Source organism: Neodiprion lecontei, chromosome 5 (genome assembly GCF_021901455.1).
Source record: "Neodiprion lecontei isolate iyNeoLeco1 chromosome 5, iyNeoLeco1.1, whole genome shotgun sequence".
In the NCBI taxonomy this organism is placed as follows: Eukaryota; Metazoa; Arthropoda; class Insecta; order Hymenoptera; family Diprionidae; genus Neodiprion; species Neodiprion lecontei.
In genome coordinates this window covers 15,215,068-15,226,979 of record NC_060264.1, presented here as the reverse complement: position 1 = coordinate 15,226,979, position 11,912 = coordinate 15,215,068, and the positions used below count along the sequence as shown (strand labels likewise).

The window sequence follows — 11,912 nt, the reverse complement described above, 5'->3', positions numbered from 1 at the left end:
TTTTACAATAATATCGGTTGGCGCAGCAACCTTATTCTTTTTAAAGACATAAGAGGTTTATAAACGTCTTTTATCTATGTTGACTACTAGATCATTAAAGAGGGGCAAAACGGGTGATTTCACCCTTTGTAACAATATGTTGAATCGTAAGGTTTTGACAATACACACAACAGTTGGATAAACGAATCGGACATGTAACATTCGAATGAATGAATTTTCTGTGTAAACGTATGTGTGTCTTTATTTCATACCCGACACATAACAAGTATGCATCTTTATTTTTCAGACAATCGATAGACATATGCATCGTTGTACAATTTCTAGTATTTCCCAAGCGTTCGTATTCACTATCCTACATAATAATATTTTATACATCATCGTACAATTATAAATTGAGTCCTATATAGATTACGATACGATAATTACAAAGCTAAGACGTAGGTTTGTAACCCCACGAAAGCGTGTCGGTTGTGTTTTGAAACACGATCCGCTTGTTGTCTTTTTAGCTCAGTGCCACTTTCTGCTGTTCTACGGTGTATACCTCGGGCTTTCGACTCAATATCAAATGCTGATTTTGAGACAAATTTTCACGTTTCAAACTACATTCCAAATAATCGTTGAAAGTTATTTTTCTCAACGCTGATGCTTCGACACCTTTGGCACGTTTATTGTCTTTCTTATCTCCAAAGACTCGAAATGCGTACAATTTTGCTCTCAATCCTACAAATTCCAACATTATTTTTCCGTTATTCTCGTCTTTGATTGAGCCGAGAACTTTTTTGTTCGCTCGAGGAATTCCATAGGCGTTGTCAAGCAGATAATCAGACGTATCGAATTTATGCAAGTCCTCCTTCATATGTTCGTATATGTCGGGGACGGTCAAGTTGAAAATCAAACTGTCGGTATCCGTATACATTAATTTTGCTCGGTTGCCAAATTTCTGCTTAATATCATCATAATGAAAATCATAGATATATGTTTCAGACAGATCCAGGATGGAGAAACCTGCATACAATGGTTTATTCACCTTGACTTTCGTCTTACTCATTTCGACGATGATCATCTCTTCATCGAAAACGGTGCAGCTGTGAAAATTAGGCTTGGCTACGGTAGCTCTAGCACCGTACCGTCCATCCCACTCGGTGATCAATCGAACATCTCTGTACTTTTGCACGTTTTCCATTGTTTTGCCAAAAATTGCGTTGTTCATCAGTTTGTAAAAACTTTTCTCGAATTCGTTGTGAGATTTTTCCCGCATATCGGTATTCAAATCTATATATTTTTTGAGCCACGGGGTTTGCCTGAATTTTAGAACTCTATGAATTTTAAGTAATTTTAAGCCAAATTGTAAGCATTGTTTCAAAACGCTATAGCGAACAACGTAGTCTTTCTTGGAAAATAGCGTAGGCGTCAATTTCAGCTGTTCAGTGTTCAAAATCGGAGGTACATAGTGCTCCGGACACAATGGTAAATCTTCATGAGATTCATGCAGTTCCGCAGGATATTCCAAATCTACCTCTAGCGTGTAACCAAACTTTGCTTCGTCCGAGATGGTAAGAACGTCGCATTTTCTGAAGTCTGATACCCATTCGAAGGAACTATATGGCAGAGCAAAGCTCATAGCAACACCGTACAAATCATTAACGTCAAAGTACATGAGATTAGATTCTTCGACCTCAGAATCGAATTCCTCTCCCATATATCTATTGTTGGCCTCTGCGTACCTGTTCGAACACTGTGACACACCACTTTGAATACCTTTTCTGATAGACATAACCATATCTATGTCGGTGAGAAGCTCGAGTTCGATGCCTGAACATTTCAACATTGCATTAAACAACAGACCGGGCGCTGTGTAGTGATGTAATGGGTCCAGTTTGTACGTCGACCAACAATTCTCTCGAAAATCTTGAAAAACGTCAGCCGGTAAAAACACGTCCGTCTGTAAATACAAGTCTGAATACTCTCCGGAAATTTGAACGTTAAAAGTTTGCCGTGCGTCGCACGCGTGTGCGTACTCGTCGTCTGATATATTCTGGTCATTCAATTTTGTATAAAACTGGTCTTTGGCTGGTAAATGTTTCTCCTCGAGCTTCTCCCAACTGTCTATGTCTTCGTACGGGAAGACACCTTTCCTAGTCAACAACCGAAATTTGTTCAAGCCACTGCAGAATTTACGTGATATTGTTTTTTGACAATCGTCCAGATACGATGACAATTTATCGACGCTGCTAGGCATGAAACGGTATGAATCTATGTAACGGAACGTTACATCCGTTCTCTTAACGAATTTAGTGAAGGAAATGTACTTTTCCTTATCAACAGGTGTTTGCGCTCGGCATCGATGGCGGTAAGAGATCTTTAACCAACGAGGGTTGTAAATCCTCGTCAAACCAATCGGGAAAGATTTTCGATGCACTGGCTTCCTTGAGACAATTGGGTTTGACTCAAAGATGATTCAATGTTATAAGGTTTTAGTCAACAAATATATTTATTAACAGACTTGAAGTGAATTGAATACACTGTTGAGTTCGGTTGTGTGAGATTCACGCGGGGTAGTGAGAAGAAGTTGTGGAAGTTGGAGTACGTTGGTCTTCTCTTCGCGCTGGTCAAAACGAATCTGATCTTAAAGGTACGTTGTAAAAATTAACTAACTTCCGATGGCCAAAAAACTACTGGAAGGGGTAGGATTGTCCCTTGAGAGAAGGGATGAATTTTGCTTGGGAGTGGGAGTGAGCACGTGAGCCAGAAGCAGAAACGTACATTCCCAATGTGCGATGCACGTGCGGGCGTTTTAAGATACACGTCATAAAAAAACCAGGAACGAAAAGTGAAGATTAGAGGATTGGTAGGTAGGCAAAGGTATTTACAAGTAGAAAGTAGAGAAATTGTCGAGATTGCAAGACTGGCTGCCAGATGTGGCAGACCTGCGTAAGGAGTATCCTTTTTTGCAAATCAGACGACGCAATTCGTCCATAAGAGATGGGAACTTCCAGCAGTTGAGTACTTTATGACCTTAAAACGTGACCAAAATGTCCACGCAGAGATGAGGATTAAAGACTGTAAAACGTGAAAAAGAATGCCGCTAATTTACAGCGCGGATTCAACATGCTCCCCGGGTTGAGCACACTGTGGTCAAAATTGAATGAATCCGATAATTGAATTCGCTAAAGTATAGTTAATTAAAGATAAGTGTTATAATCTATTGGGTAAAATTATCATCTTAAAATTAGGTCTGGATTGCAAACATTGGTGCGGATATATGTTTAAGAGAGGTTCTCTGCTTCTGGATCAATTGGTAATAGAACCAATTTCTTTACGGCCCGATCGACGACCCCTTTCGCTGTTCTGATTGAGACGACGCGGATAACGCCGTCTGCTCCTGGATGGATTGTTGTTACGCGGTCCATGCGCCACTGCATGGGTGGAAGGTTATCGTCTCTGATGAGAATGAAGGAGCCTTTCTTGATGGCGTGACACCAGGTGGTCCATCGGTAATGGGCGTTGAGTTCCGACAGATATTCCTTGTGCCATCTATCCCAGAATGACTGTCTCATCCTTCGAATATTTTGCCAGATGGAGAGACGGTTGGGTGGAATATCCGAGAAATTCTGTTGGGGGGAACTCGTCATCGTGTTACCAATCAGGAAATGTGCAGGAGTGAGAGGGAGAAGGTCGTTAATGTCAGAGGATAGAGGAGTCAATAGGTGAGAATTAAGAATTGCTTCGATTTCGGTTGCAAGAGTAGTCAGTTGTTCGAAAGTGAGGGTTTCAGTGCCGACTACTCGCAAAAAATGCCGTTTAAACGACTTGACGATGGCTTCCCAGATTCCTCCAAAATGCGGTGAATATGGAGGATTAAAGTGCCAAGTGATTTCCTTTTTTGATAGATATTTTTGTACCTTTTCGTTATGCTCCGATGAACGTATTAGGGTCTGTATTTCCTGGATTTCGTTTTTAGCCCCAACAAAGTTTGTGCCATTGTCTGAGTATATAGAATTACAGCGGCCGCGTCTGGCGGTAAAACGTCGTAGTGCGGCAATAAAGGTATCGGTGGTAAGATCGCTCACTAATTCTATGTGAACTGCCTTTGTGGCTAAACACGTGAAAACAGCTATGTAGGCCTTGACCTTGTTTTGATTTCGTACACGTTTTTCTTTGATGAAGAATGGACCGCAATAATCTACGCCTGAATGAATAAATGGTCTAGCTTCTGATACACGGACGTTTGGCAGTTGACCCATTTTGTAATTAATTGGACGAGGATTCAGTTTGGCACAGGTCACACAGTGTTGGATTACGTTGCTTATTTGTCGTCGTCCATCGATGATCCAGTAGTTTTTTCGGAGGTTGTACAGGGTAGCCTGAGTACCTGCATGGAGGCCCGAGATGTGTTCCTTCCGGATAATGAGTTCTGTGATCTTGTGGTTTTTTGGTAAAATTATGGGATGCTTCTGATTGTAAGAGAGAGATGAATGATTTGAACGACCGCCGACTCTTATGACTCCGTCTTCATCAATCCCAGGGTCTAAAGGGGTTAGACAACTCTTTGAATTAATTGGACGACCTCGTTGCCGATCGTGTAGCTCAGATGCGAAGCAGATTCTTTGGATCCATGCGATAATCCGTAGAGTAGCTGTTCTTAGTTCTTCTACTATGAGCGGACCTGTTCTTCGGTTTTTAAATCGCAGACAATAAGCGGTGACTCTTTGTAGTTCAGTAAACGTACTGTATCGTTCAAGCATCGAGTCTCCTCCGGCGGTGATAAGGCAGGTTGCATTACGTAATTCTGGAATTTCCTGTGCTACGTTCAGTGTAATCGACGGCCATTGGGTTTTTTCCTCTGTCAGCCAGGCTGGACCGTGCATCCAAAGACTGTTTTTCGTAAATTCGGTCGGTAATTGTCCGCGAGATAAAGCATCGGCGGGATTGTCCTTTGTTCGGACGTGTCTCCATTCTACCGACTTCGCTCGTGATTGGATGCTTGCAACTCGATTTGCCACGAAGGTTTTTAATACATGTGGAGATGTATTTAACCAGTTTAACGTAATTGACGAGTCTGACCAGAATATTGTTTTACTGATCAGTACCAAGAGAGTTGATTTGATATTCTCGTACAAGTCGACGATTAATTGCGCTGCGCATAATTCGAGTCTCGGTATAGTTTGTACCGTTTTTATGGGGGCCACTCTTGATTTGGCGCAGAACAAGGATACCTGGGTGTTACCATTGTCTGATCGGAGATGAATACAGGCTCCATAAGCCTTTTCTGAAGCGTCACAAAAACCATGTACTTGGATATCCTTCGCATTTTTATGAAGAAGGTTTCGATGAAATGACAATTGGTTAAGCAGGTTGAGTTGCCCTGCGAACTCGGTCCATTTGGTATGAAGCCATGTAGGAATGGATTCGTCCCAATCGAGTTTCATTCGCCAAAGTTCTTGCATTATCAGCTTAGCATGAACAATGACTGGATTTACCAATCCTAAGAGATCGAAAATTCGCGCAGTTTCGGAGAAGATTGTCCTTTTTGTAAAGCGCGATGAAAGGTTTATAGGTTTGACGGTGTATATCAAATTATCTGTTTCGGAATTCCAAAATACGCCCAGAGTTTTGAGATTCGGATCATCACCGGCTAGAAGTTGTAGATTTACTTTGGTTGGGGTAAGCCTTCTAACACACGTATGTCGTTCGAAGCGCATTGGCGTAAGTTGAAGCCTCCTCGTTTCAGTAGAGCGACAACTTCGTTCCTCAAGTTAATAGTTTCTTCGATTGTTGGTGCACCTGTTAGCAGATCATCGACATACAGAGCATTTTTTAAGGCCTGGGATGCTGCTGGAAAGTCCTGACCTTCGTCTTCAACTAGTTGAGCTATGGTTCTTATTGCGAGAAATGGGGCTGACGTGAATCCGAACGTCACAGTGTTATGCTCGAACGTAGCGATTAAACCGTCGTTTTCCTTCCAGAGAATTCGTAGATATTCCCTATCCTCCGGTCGAACAAGACATTGCCTATACATTTTCTCGATGTCTCCTGTTAAGACGTAATTGTGAAGTCGAAAACGTAGGATTAAGGTAAGAAGATCGTCTTGAATAGTTGGTCCAGTCATGAGACATTCGTTCAGCGATATCCCTGTGGTTGATTTAGCGGAACCATCAAACACTACTCGTACCTTCGTGGTTTGACTGGTTTCCTTGATGACAGCGTGATGTGGGAGATAAAATCCTTCTTCGTCGTTAGATTGTACCCTTGTCATGTGTCCGACATTTATATACTCTTCAATGACCTCGGTATATTGCTGTTTGAAATAAGCGTCCTTAGCGAAGCGTCGTTCGAGAGTTTGGAGACGTCGAAGAGCGAGATCTTTGGATAATCCGAGCTGGTTTTTCTTTTCGTTGAACGGTAGGGCTACGACGTAACGTCGGCTAGGATTGCGAGATACATGTTTTGTGAAATGATCGTCACACGCTTGTTCTTCTGCTGAGAGATATTTGGTGGTGGGGCCTTCTTCCAGCTCCCAGAACCTGCTCATATCCTCCTGTAGTTTCAACGTGTTGCAGGTAGCGCTGCTTGTTTGCTGATCGATTATTGTATGGGAAGAGATATTACCCACGATGACCCAACCAAGTAAGGTTTTTTGTAGATAAAGATCTGGGTCCTGAGTTGATGAGAGACGGATTGTCCCGATTGAGAGCGTGGCCATAGAGGGACCTGCGCTCAACAAGATCTGTAGTGGAGCTGGTTTGTCAAAATCAGGATCAGCCATCCGAATGTTTTTTGGGATCACTATAGAGGAGCAATCCACATGTTCTGGAGGTGTGAGTGAGCTAATTTGGGGAACAATAAAGAAGTCGAGTGTCTTCTTGTATCCGGTAATCCGAGATTGGATTGTGGCTTGGATTACGTAGTGAGAAATGGTTGACATACCATCTACAGCGCCGATGGGAACGGAGCATGTCCCTTTCGGCAAGTTGAGTTCGTTTGCTAAGGTTTCAGTGATGAGATTAATCGACGAAGCTGTGTCGAGAACGGCTCTACACGATATGAGTCGTTCAGAGTTATCTAACACAAGAATTTTCGCAGTTGCAATCAATTGATCGGCGACTGTGTTAGATGATGATGCAGAGCTGGGCTGTGGAGTTCGTGATACTTCGGTTTCTGAAGCTAGTCATGCTGAGGTTTCGTTAGATTTCGTAGCTGGCTTAGTTTCATATAACAAAGAGTGATGTCTCTTGTTACAAGTTTGGCAATTTCGCGCTGACAAACAGGTTTTTGCTGAATGTTGCCTTCCTAGACAATTCATGCACAGTTCCGCCTTCGATACAGCTTGGATCTGCTCTTGAGTTGTCATTTTTTAAAAGTTCTCGCAACCATAAACTTTATGAGATTGGTTGCATATGGGGCACGTTGGGTTGGTTGAAGAAGCGTTCGTCGTTGTAACGAAACTTTGACCGCGGAGGTGCGTTCCCTGTCGTTCGCGATGCGCCGTACCTGGCTTAGAGTTTCGAGAGTTTATGGCCCTTGGGTTCGAGGTTGTGGTCTTTGGCGCGGTCCAAGTATGTTCGGAGCAATTCGCTCGAGCTTCAAGGAAATCGAGTAAATCGTTGTATGATTGAACTTCGTCAGTTTTTGTCGATAGCTCCCATTCTGTCATTAACGATACGTTGATTTTTGACCGAATGAGATGAATTATGGGGATGCTCCACGAATTTACGGATTGACCCTTATTTTCGATTGCTCGGAGATGTTGTCGAAAGGCATCCACTAATTCTTCGAAAGCTCCGGATGATTCCTTTGTGACACGTGGAAATTCGCTAAGAGCATTCCAGTGTCTTTCAATTACCTGCCGTTTCCGATCATATTTTTTATTCAGCATTGTTAGGGCATCCTCGTGATTTTGTCCGGTTGTTTCTAATGATTCTATGGTTTTGAAAGCTCTTCCTTTAAGTGCAGATCGTAAATATTGAAATTTTTGAACTAGAGTTAGATCTTTGTTCTCGTGAATGAGCGCGGTAAACATGTCGTAAAAGGGCGCCCAGTCTTCATGATTTCCGTCGAAGTTACTTAGCTGGATTTGTGGTAACCTCACCGGAACATTTGAAGAACTGGGTACTGAGATGCTTGCTTGAGGATCTGATACCGTCGTGGTAGACGAGGTGTCGCGTTGCAAGTTCGGCAATATATTGCTAACCTTCGCGATGATTTGATAATATCTATCTTCCATGTGTAAACCTTCATCTTGTTTTACATCTGTAGGATTATTTCGTTCTATTTTTTATTGTATGGGTGAAAATTTGTTCCAACGTTCTTGAAGAGTTTGGAATTGTTTATTGAGATACACGCGATCCGATTCACCTGTTCCTGTTTCTTCGACGAGCATTTTTTCAAAGTGCGTAAGTCGACGTTTCATTAGACCTCGCGATTGATGCAATTCTACGAGTTCACTTGCTCGATCTCCACTAGAGCCTTGCGTTTCTGGCATTTTTTACGGAGTATTTGACAGTTGCGTGGTAATTTAGGAAGGAAAGGGAGACGATTGGTGATTTGATAAATTAACGAGCTTACAGATTGTTGAGGTTTGCGTGGCTGCTACGTTGAATGGCGATGAATTACCGTTGTTGTGGGTGATTTTCCGACGTGGACTTTTTTATGGCAATAGTTCTTGGATAACAATGACACTTCGTTGAAAAAGTCGTTAGTTTTTGTAATTATCCGGCTCGAAGGACCAAAATGTTTACGCTTGGCATCGATGGTGGTAAGAGATCTTTTACCAACGAGGATTGTAAATCCTCGTCAAACCAATAGGGAAAGATTTTCGATGCACTGGCTTCCTTGATACAATTGGGTTTGACTCAAAGATGATTCAATGTTATAAGGTTTTAGTCAAAAAATATATTTATCAACAGACTTGAAGTAAATTGAATACACTGTTGAGTTCGGTTGTGTGAGATTCACGCGGGGTAGTGAGAAGAAGTTGTGGAAGTTGGAGTACGTTGGTCTTCTCTTCGCGCTGGTCGAAACGAATCTGATCTTAAAGGTAGGTTTTAAAAATTAACTAAGTTCCGATGGCCAAAAAACTACTGAAAGGGGTAGGATTGTCCCTTGAGAGAAGGGATGAATTTTGCTTGGGAGTGGAAGTGAGCACGTGAGCCAGAAGCAGAAACGTACATTCCCAATGTGCGATGCACGTGCGGGCGTTTTAGGATACACGTCATAAAAAAACAAGGAACGAAAAGTGAAGATTAGAGTATTGGTAGGTAGGCAAAAGTATTTACGAGTAGAAAGTAGGGAATTTGTCGAGATTGCAAGACTGGCTGCCAGATGTGGCAGACCTGCGTAAGGAGTATCCTTTTTTGCAAATCAGTCGACGCAATTCGTCCATAAGGGATGGGAACTCCCAGTAGTTGAGTAGTTTATGACCTTAAAACGTGACTAAAATTTCCACGCAGAGATTAGGGTTAAAGACTGTAAAACGTGAAAAAGAATGCCGCTAATTTACAGCGTGGATTCAACAACAGGTAATAGTTTAACAGTACCTTCGAATGACGTTGCCAGGGCTCTGATCAGAAAATGCGAATCGTAACCCGACAGATTGTGGAATATCACTGGGATGGTGGGCAAATTTTGGTCATTTGGATTACAGCTGCGGTGAGCAGCACCACGGTACTTTCCCGTGAAATGACAGTGATCCCGATGTTTCACGTCTGTGGGTGTAAACGGTTTTTCACGAATATGACAGACCGCCTATGAATCCAAGTCGTTGATCTGATTGAAATTTAGTGGTTCTATCGGGATAACAGTCTTGTAGTATTCCTCCAACGAATGTGCCAATCCCTTTCACTCATTCACAAACCATTGGATGCGAGTTTCTCCGCGATTACTTTCGAATTTTGAAAGCGAATCGTCAAACGCGCAACGCACATAGGAAGCTATACTATACGGAAGATGCTTCTGATAAATTGTTCATTTTTCCACAAAACTTTCATGTGTGGGCTGCAGTAAACATTCTAGATCTGCGTAAACGCAGAACGGAACAGTTTCTTTGTGTTGAAAATTTTTGAATTTGAGAATTTTGTCCTCTTCTACTAGTAAGATTTGTGCTTGAACAAACACCTTTCAGATCGAAAGTGTGATAGACACTTATCGCACAATTAAGTACGACGCTCGTGTTTAGAAATTTGGGAAGTTGTCAACCGCGATAAATTCCGAATCCATGCAAAATGATGTGTTACATTCTTTTCAATATTTTCCATACCATCATCATCATCGTTATCGTCGTTTTCAGTCTCTATTACTAAAAGATGGATTGCAGGTTTATAAGACTTGTTTCGGCTTAAATAAATGGGTACAATTTCACTGCGCTTTTGTTTTTCCGCACTATCTATAACATAAACGTTGATTGAAAGTTTGTTAAGTTTCTCAAATTTTGGAATCTGGTCTGAAGACATTGAAAAATGCAAACCGTCATATTGTAGCACTGAGCTAAAATGTGGATATGAAGTAATTTTATTGGGATTTTTGTTGTTGGTCGGAAAGAGGGCTGCGGTGACCGACCAGAGGAAGCAATACGCGTCTCTGTTGCGGATGTTGACGACAGCCTTCTTATCTTAAATATCTTTGGGTAGTGGTGTGTATGTGAACACACCGCCTCGGAGTGGCACGTACTTGTTGATATTTACAGTGAAATTGATTATTTCAGTCAGCGACCAATCAGAGTCTCTCTCTTGAAAATCTTCCACCTTGGCCAACACTTTTTGCGTTACGTTCTCTTCGAACCACCCGTGTATGTCAGCTGGCTGGAGGATGATCTGGTTTCTGGTGTTAAAATATTTCATTTGTTCAACAAGTTCAGCGTTTTTCGTTATATTGAATTTATAACACAAGACACAGTTTGCTTTTAAACTTCCCACTTTTCGTAGCATTTTCTTCAGTCTTGCAACGATGAGGTTTTTCGCATCTTCCAAAAACCTGTTCAAATCTTTATGCTGCAGATTGATAATGGCTCCCGTTCGAATTCGGCTCTCGAAAGCTGTCTCCAAATCTTCCCACCGTACTCGATCGCTTCTTCGTCGGCTTTGTGATCCGTCGCCTACTTTTTGAAATTGTTGAAATTCGACTGTCAACGATTTCAGAATTCCAATTGTAGTCAAAATTCTTGTCTTCTCTCCGATCGTTGAGGCGTTGTCGCGTAAGATTTTATTCAACAGCCTGGTATTTTGAGTTTCGAATCGAATCCATTTTGCAATCTCTGCCGGTGACGATTTTTCAGATAAAATCTTGAACGCCGTTTCCATGATTTGTATTAATTTCAAACACTTTTCGGAGTCCATGTTTCTTCTTCTGTCGATCACGCACTTGACGAAGATAGAGTTGCGAAGCTTGCTCTAGAATTACCGCTCTACGCTGACACGGTCTCTTTTATGGGTAAACACCAACGTGACTCACACATTGCCGAAAATTCGGGAACAACGGTATGCAATATTCTTCAGCGAAAAAAATTTGAAGATATCACTCGAACGAACCTGCAGCGCGTGGAAGATCGTGAGGCAGTTCTTGGAACTTGGCGAAAAAGTTTCGCACGCCTCATGTACGAGAGAGAGCTATAAGAGTGAACTAATCGCTAGAGTTATACATGGAACTGTTATAGGCTTAGTAGATATCGTTCTCCAGGAGCGTTACGGGGATGTTTTACTTCGCCCCACGGTGTCAGTTTCACGATTTCGAGATCTACGCACTAGTGCAGTAGGACAAAGTGAGAAAGATATATCCTGCAAACGTAACCGACAAGTGTCAACCACTTCATGATTTGGTATTAGTTTCATCGTGAACCTAAAACATATGAAGAAGCTGTACGAAGAGTGGGGTGCTCCGTCCGTGTGATGAATTCATTAACAGTTGAGCTTGCAAACCGT

General features: G+C 42.0%; 1 protein-coding gene across 1 annotated transcript; it reads right to left on the bottom strand.

The window, feature by feature from the left end:
• Positions 1 to 3,266: 3,266 nt before the first annotated feature.
• Positions 3,267 to 8,482, bottom strand: LOC107218924. The gene is made up of 4 exons (XM_046739353.1): positions 8,356 to 8,482; positions 7,844 to 8,250; positions 5,683 to 7,132; positions 3,267 to 5,485 (listed from the first exon to the last, which is right to left on the bottom strand). The coding sequence occupies exons 1-4, from the start codon at positions 8,480 to 8,482 to the stop codon at positions 3,267 to 3,269; spliced, it is 4,203 nt and encodes a 1,400-aa protein (XP_046595309.1).
• Between the last annotated feature and the right edge of the window lie 3,430 nt (positions 8,483 to 11,912).

Excerpts from the sequence above, each read along its gene's own strand:
- LOC107218924 (XM_046739353.1), bottom strand. The coding sequence starts at position 8,482 with ATGCCAGAAACGCAAGGCTCTAGTGGAGATCGAGCAAGTGAACTCGTA. Across the intron at positions 8,251-8,355 it reads CGTCGAAGAAACAGGAACAG|ATGTAAAACAAGATGAAGGT; the intron begins GTGAATCGGATC and ends ATAATCCTACAG. Across the intron at positions 5,486-5,682 it reads ATGCGCTTCGAACGACATAC|GATTGGTAAATCCAGTCATT; the intron begins GTGTGTTAGAAG and ends TCGATCTCTTAG.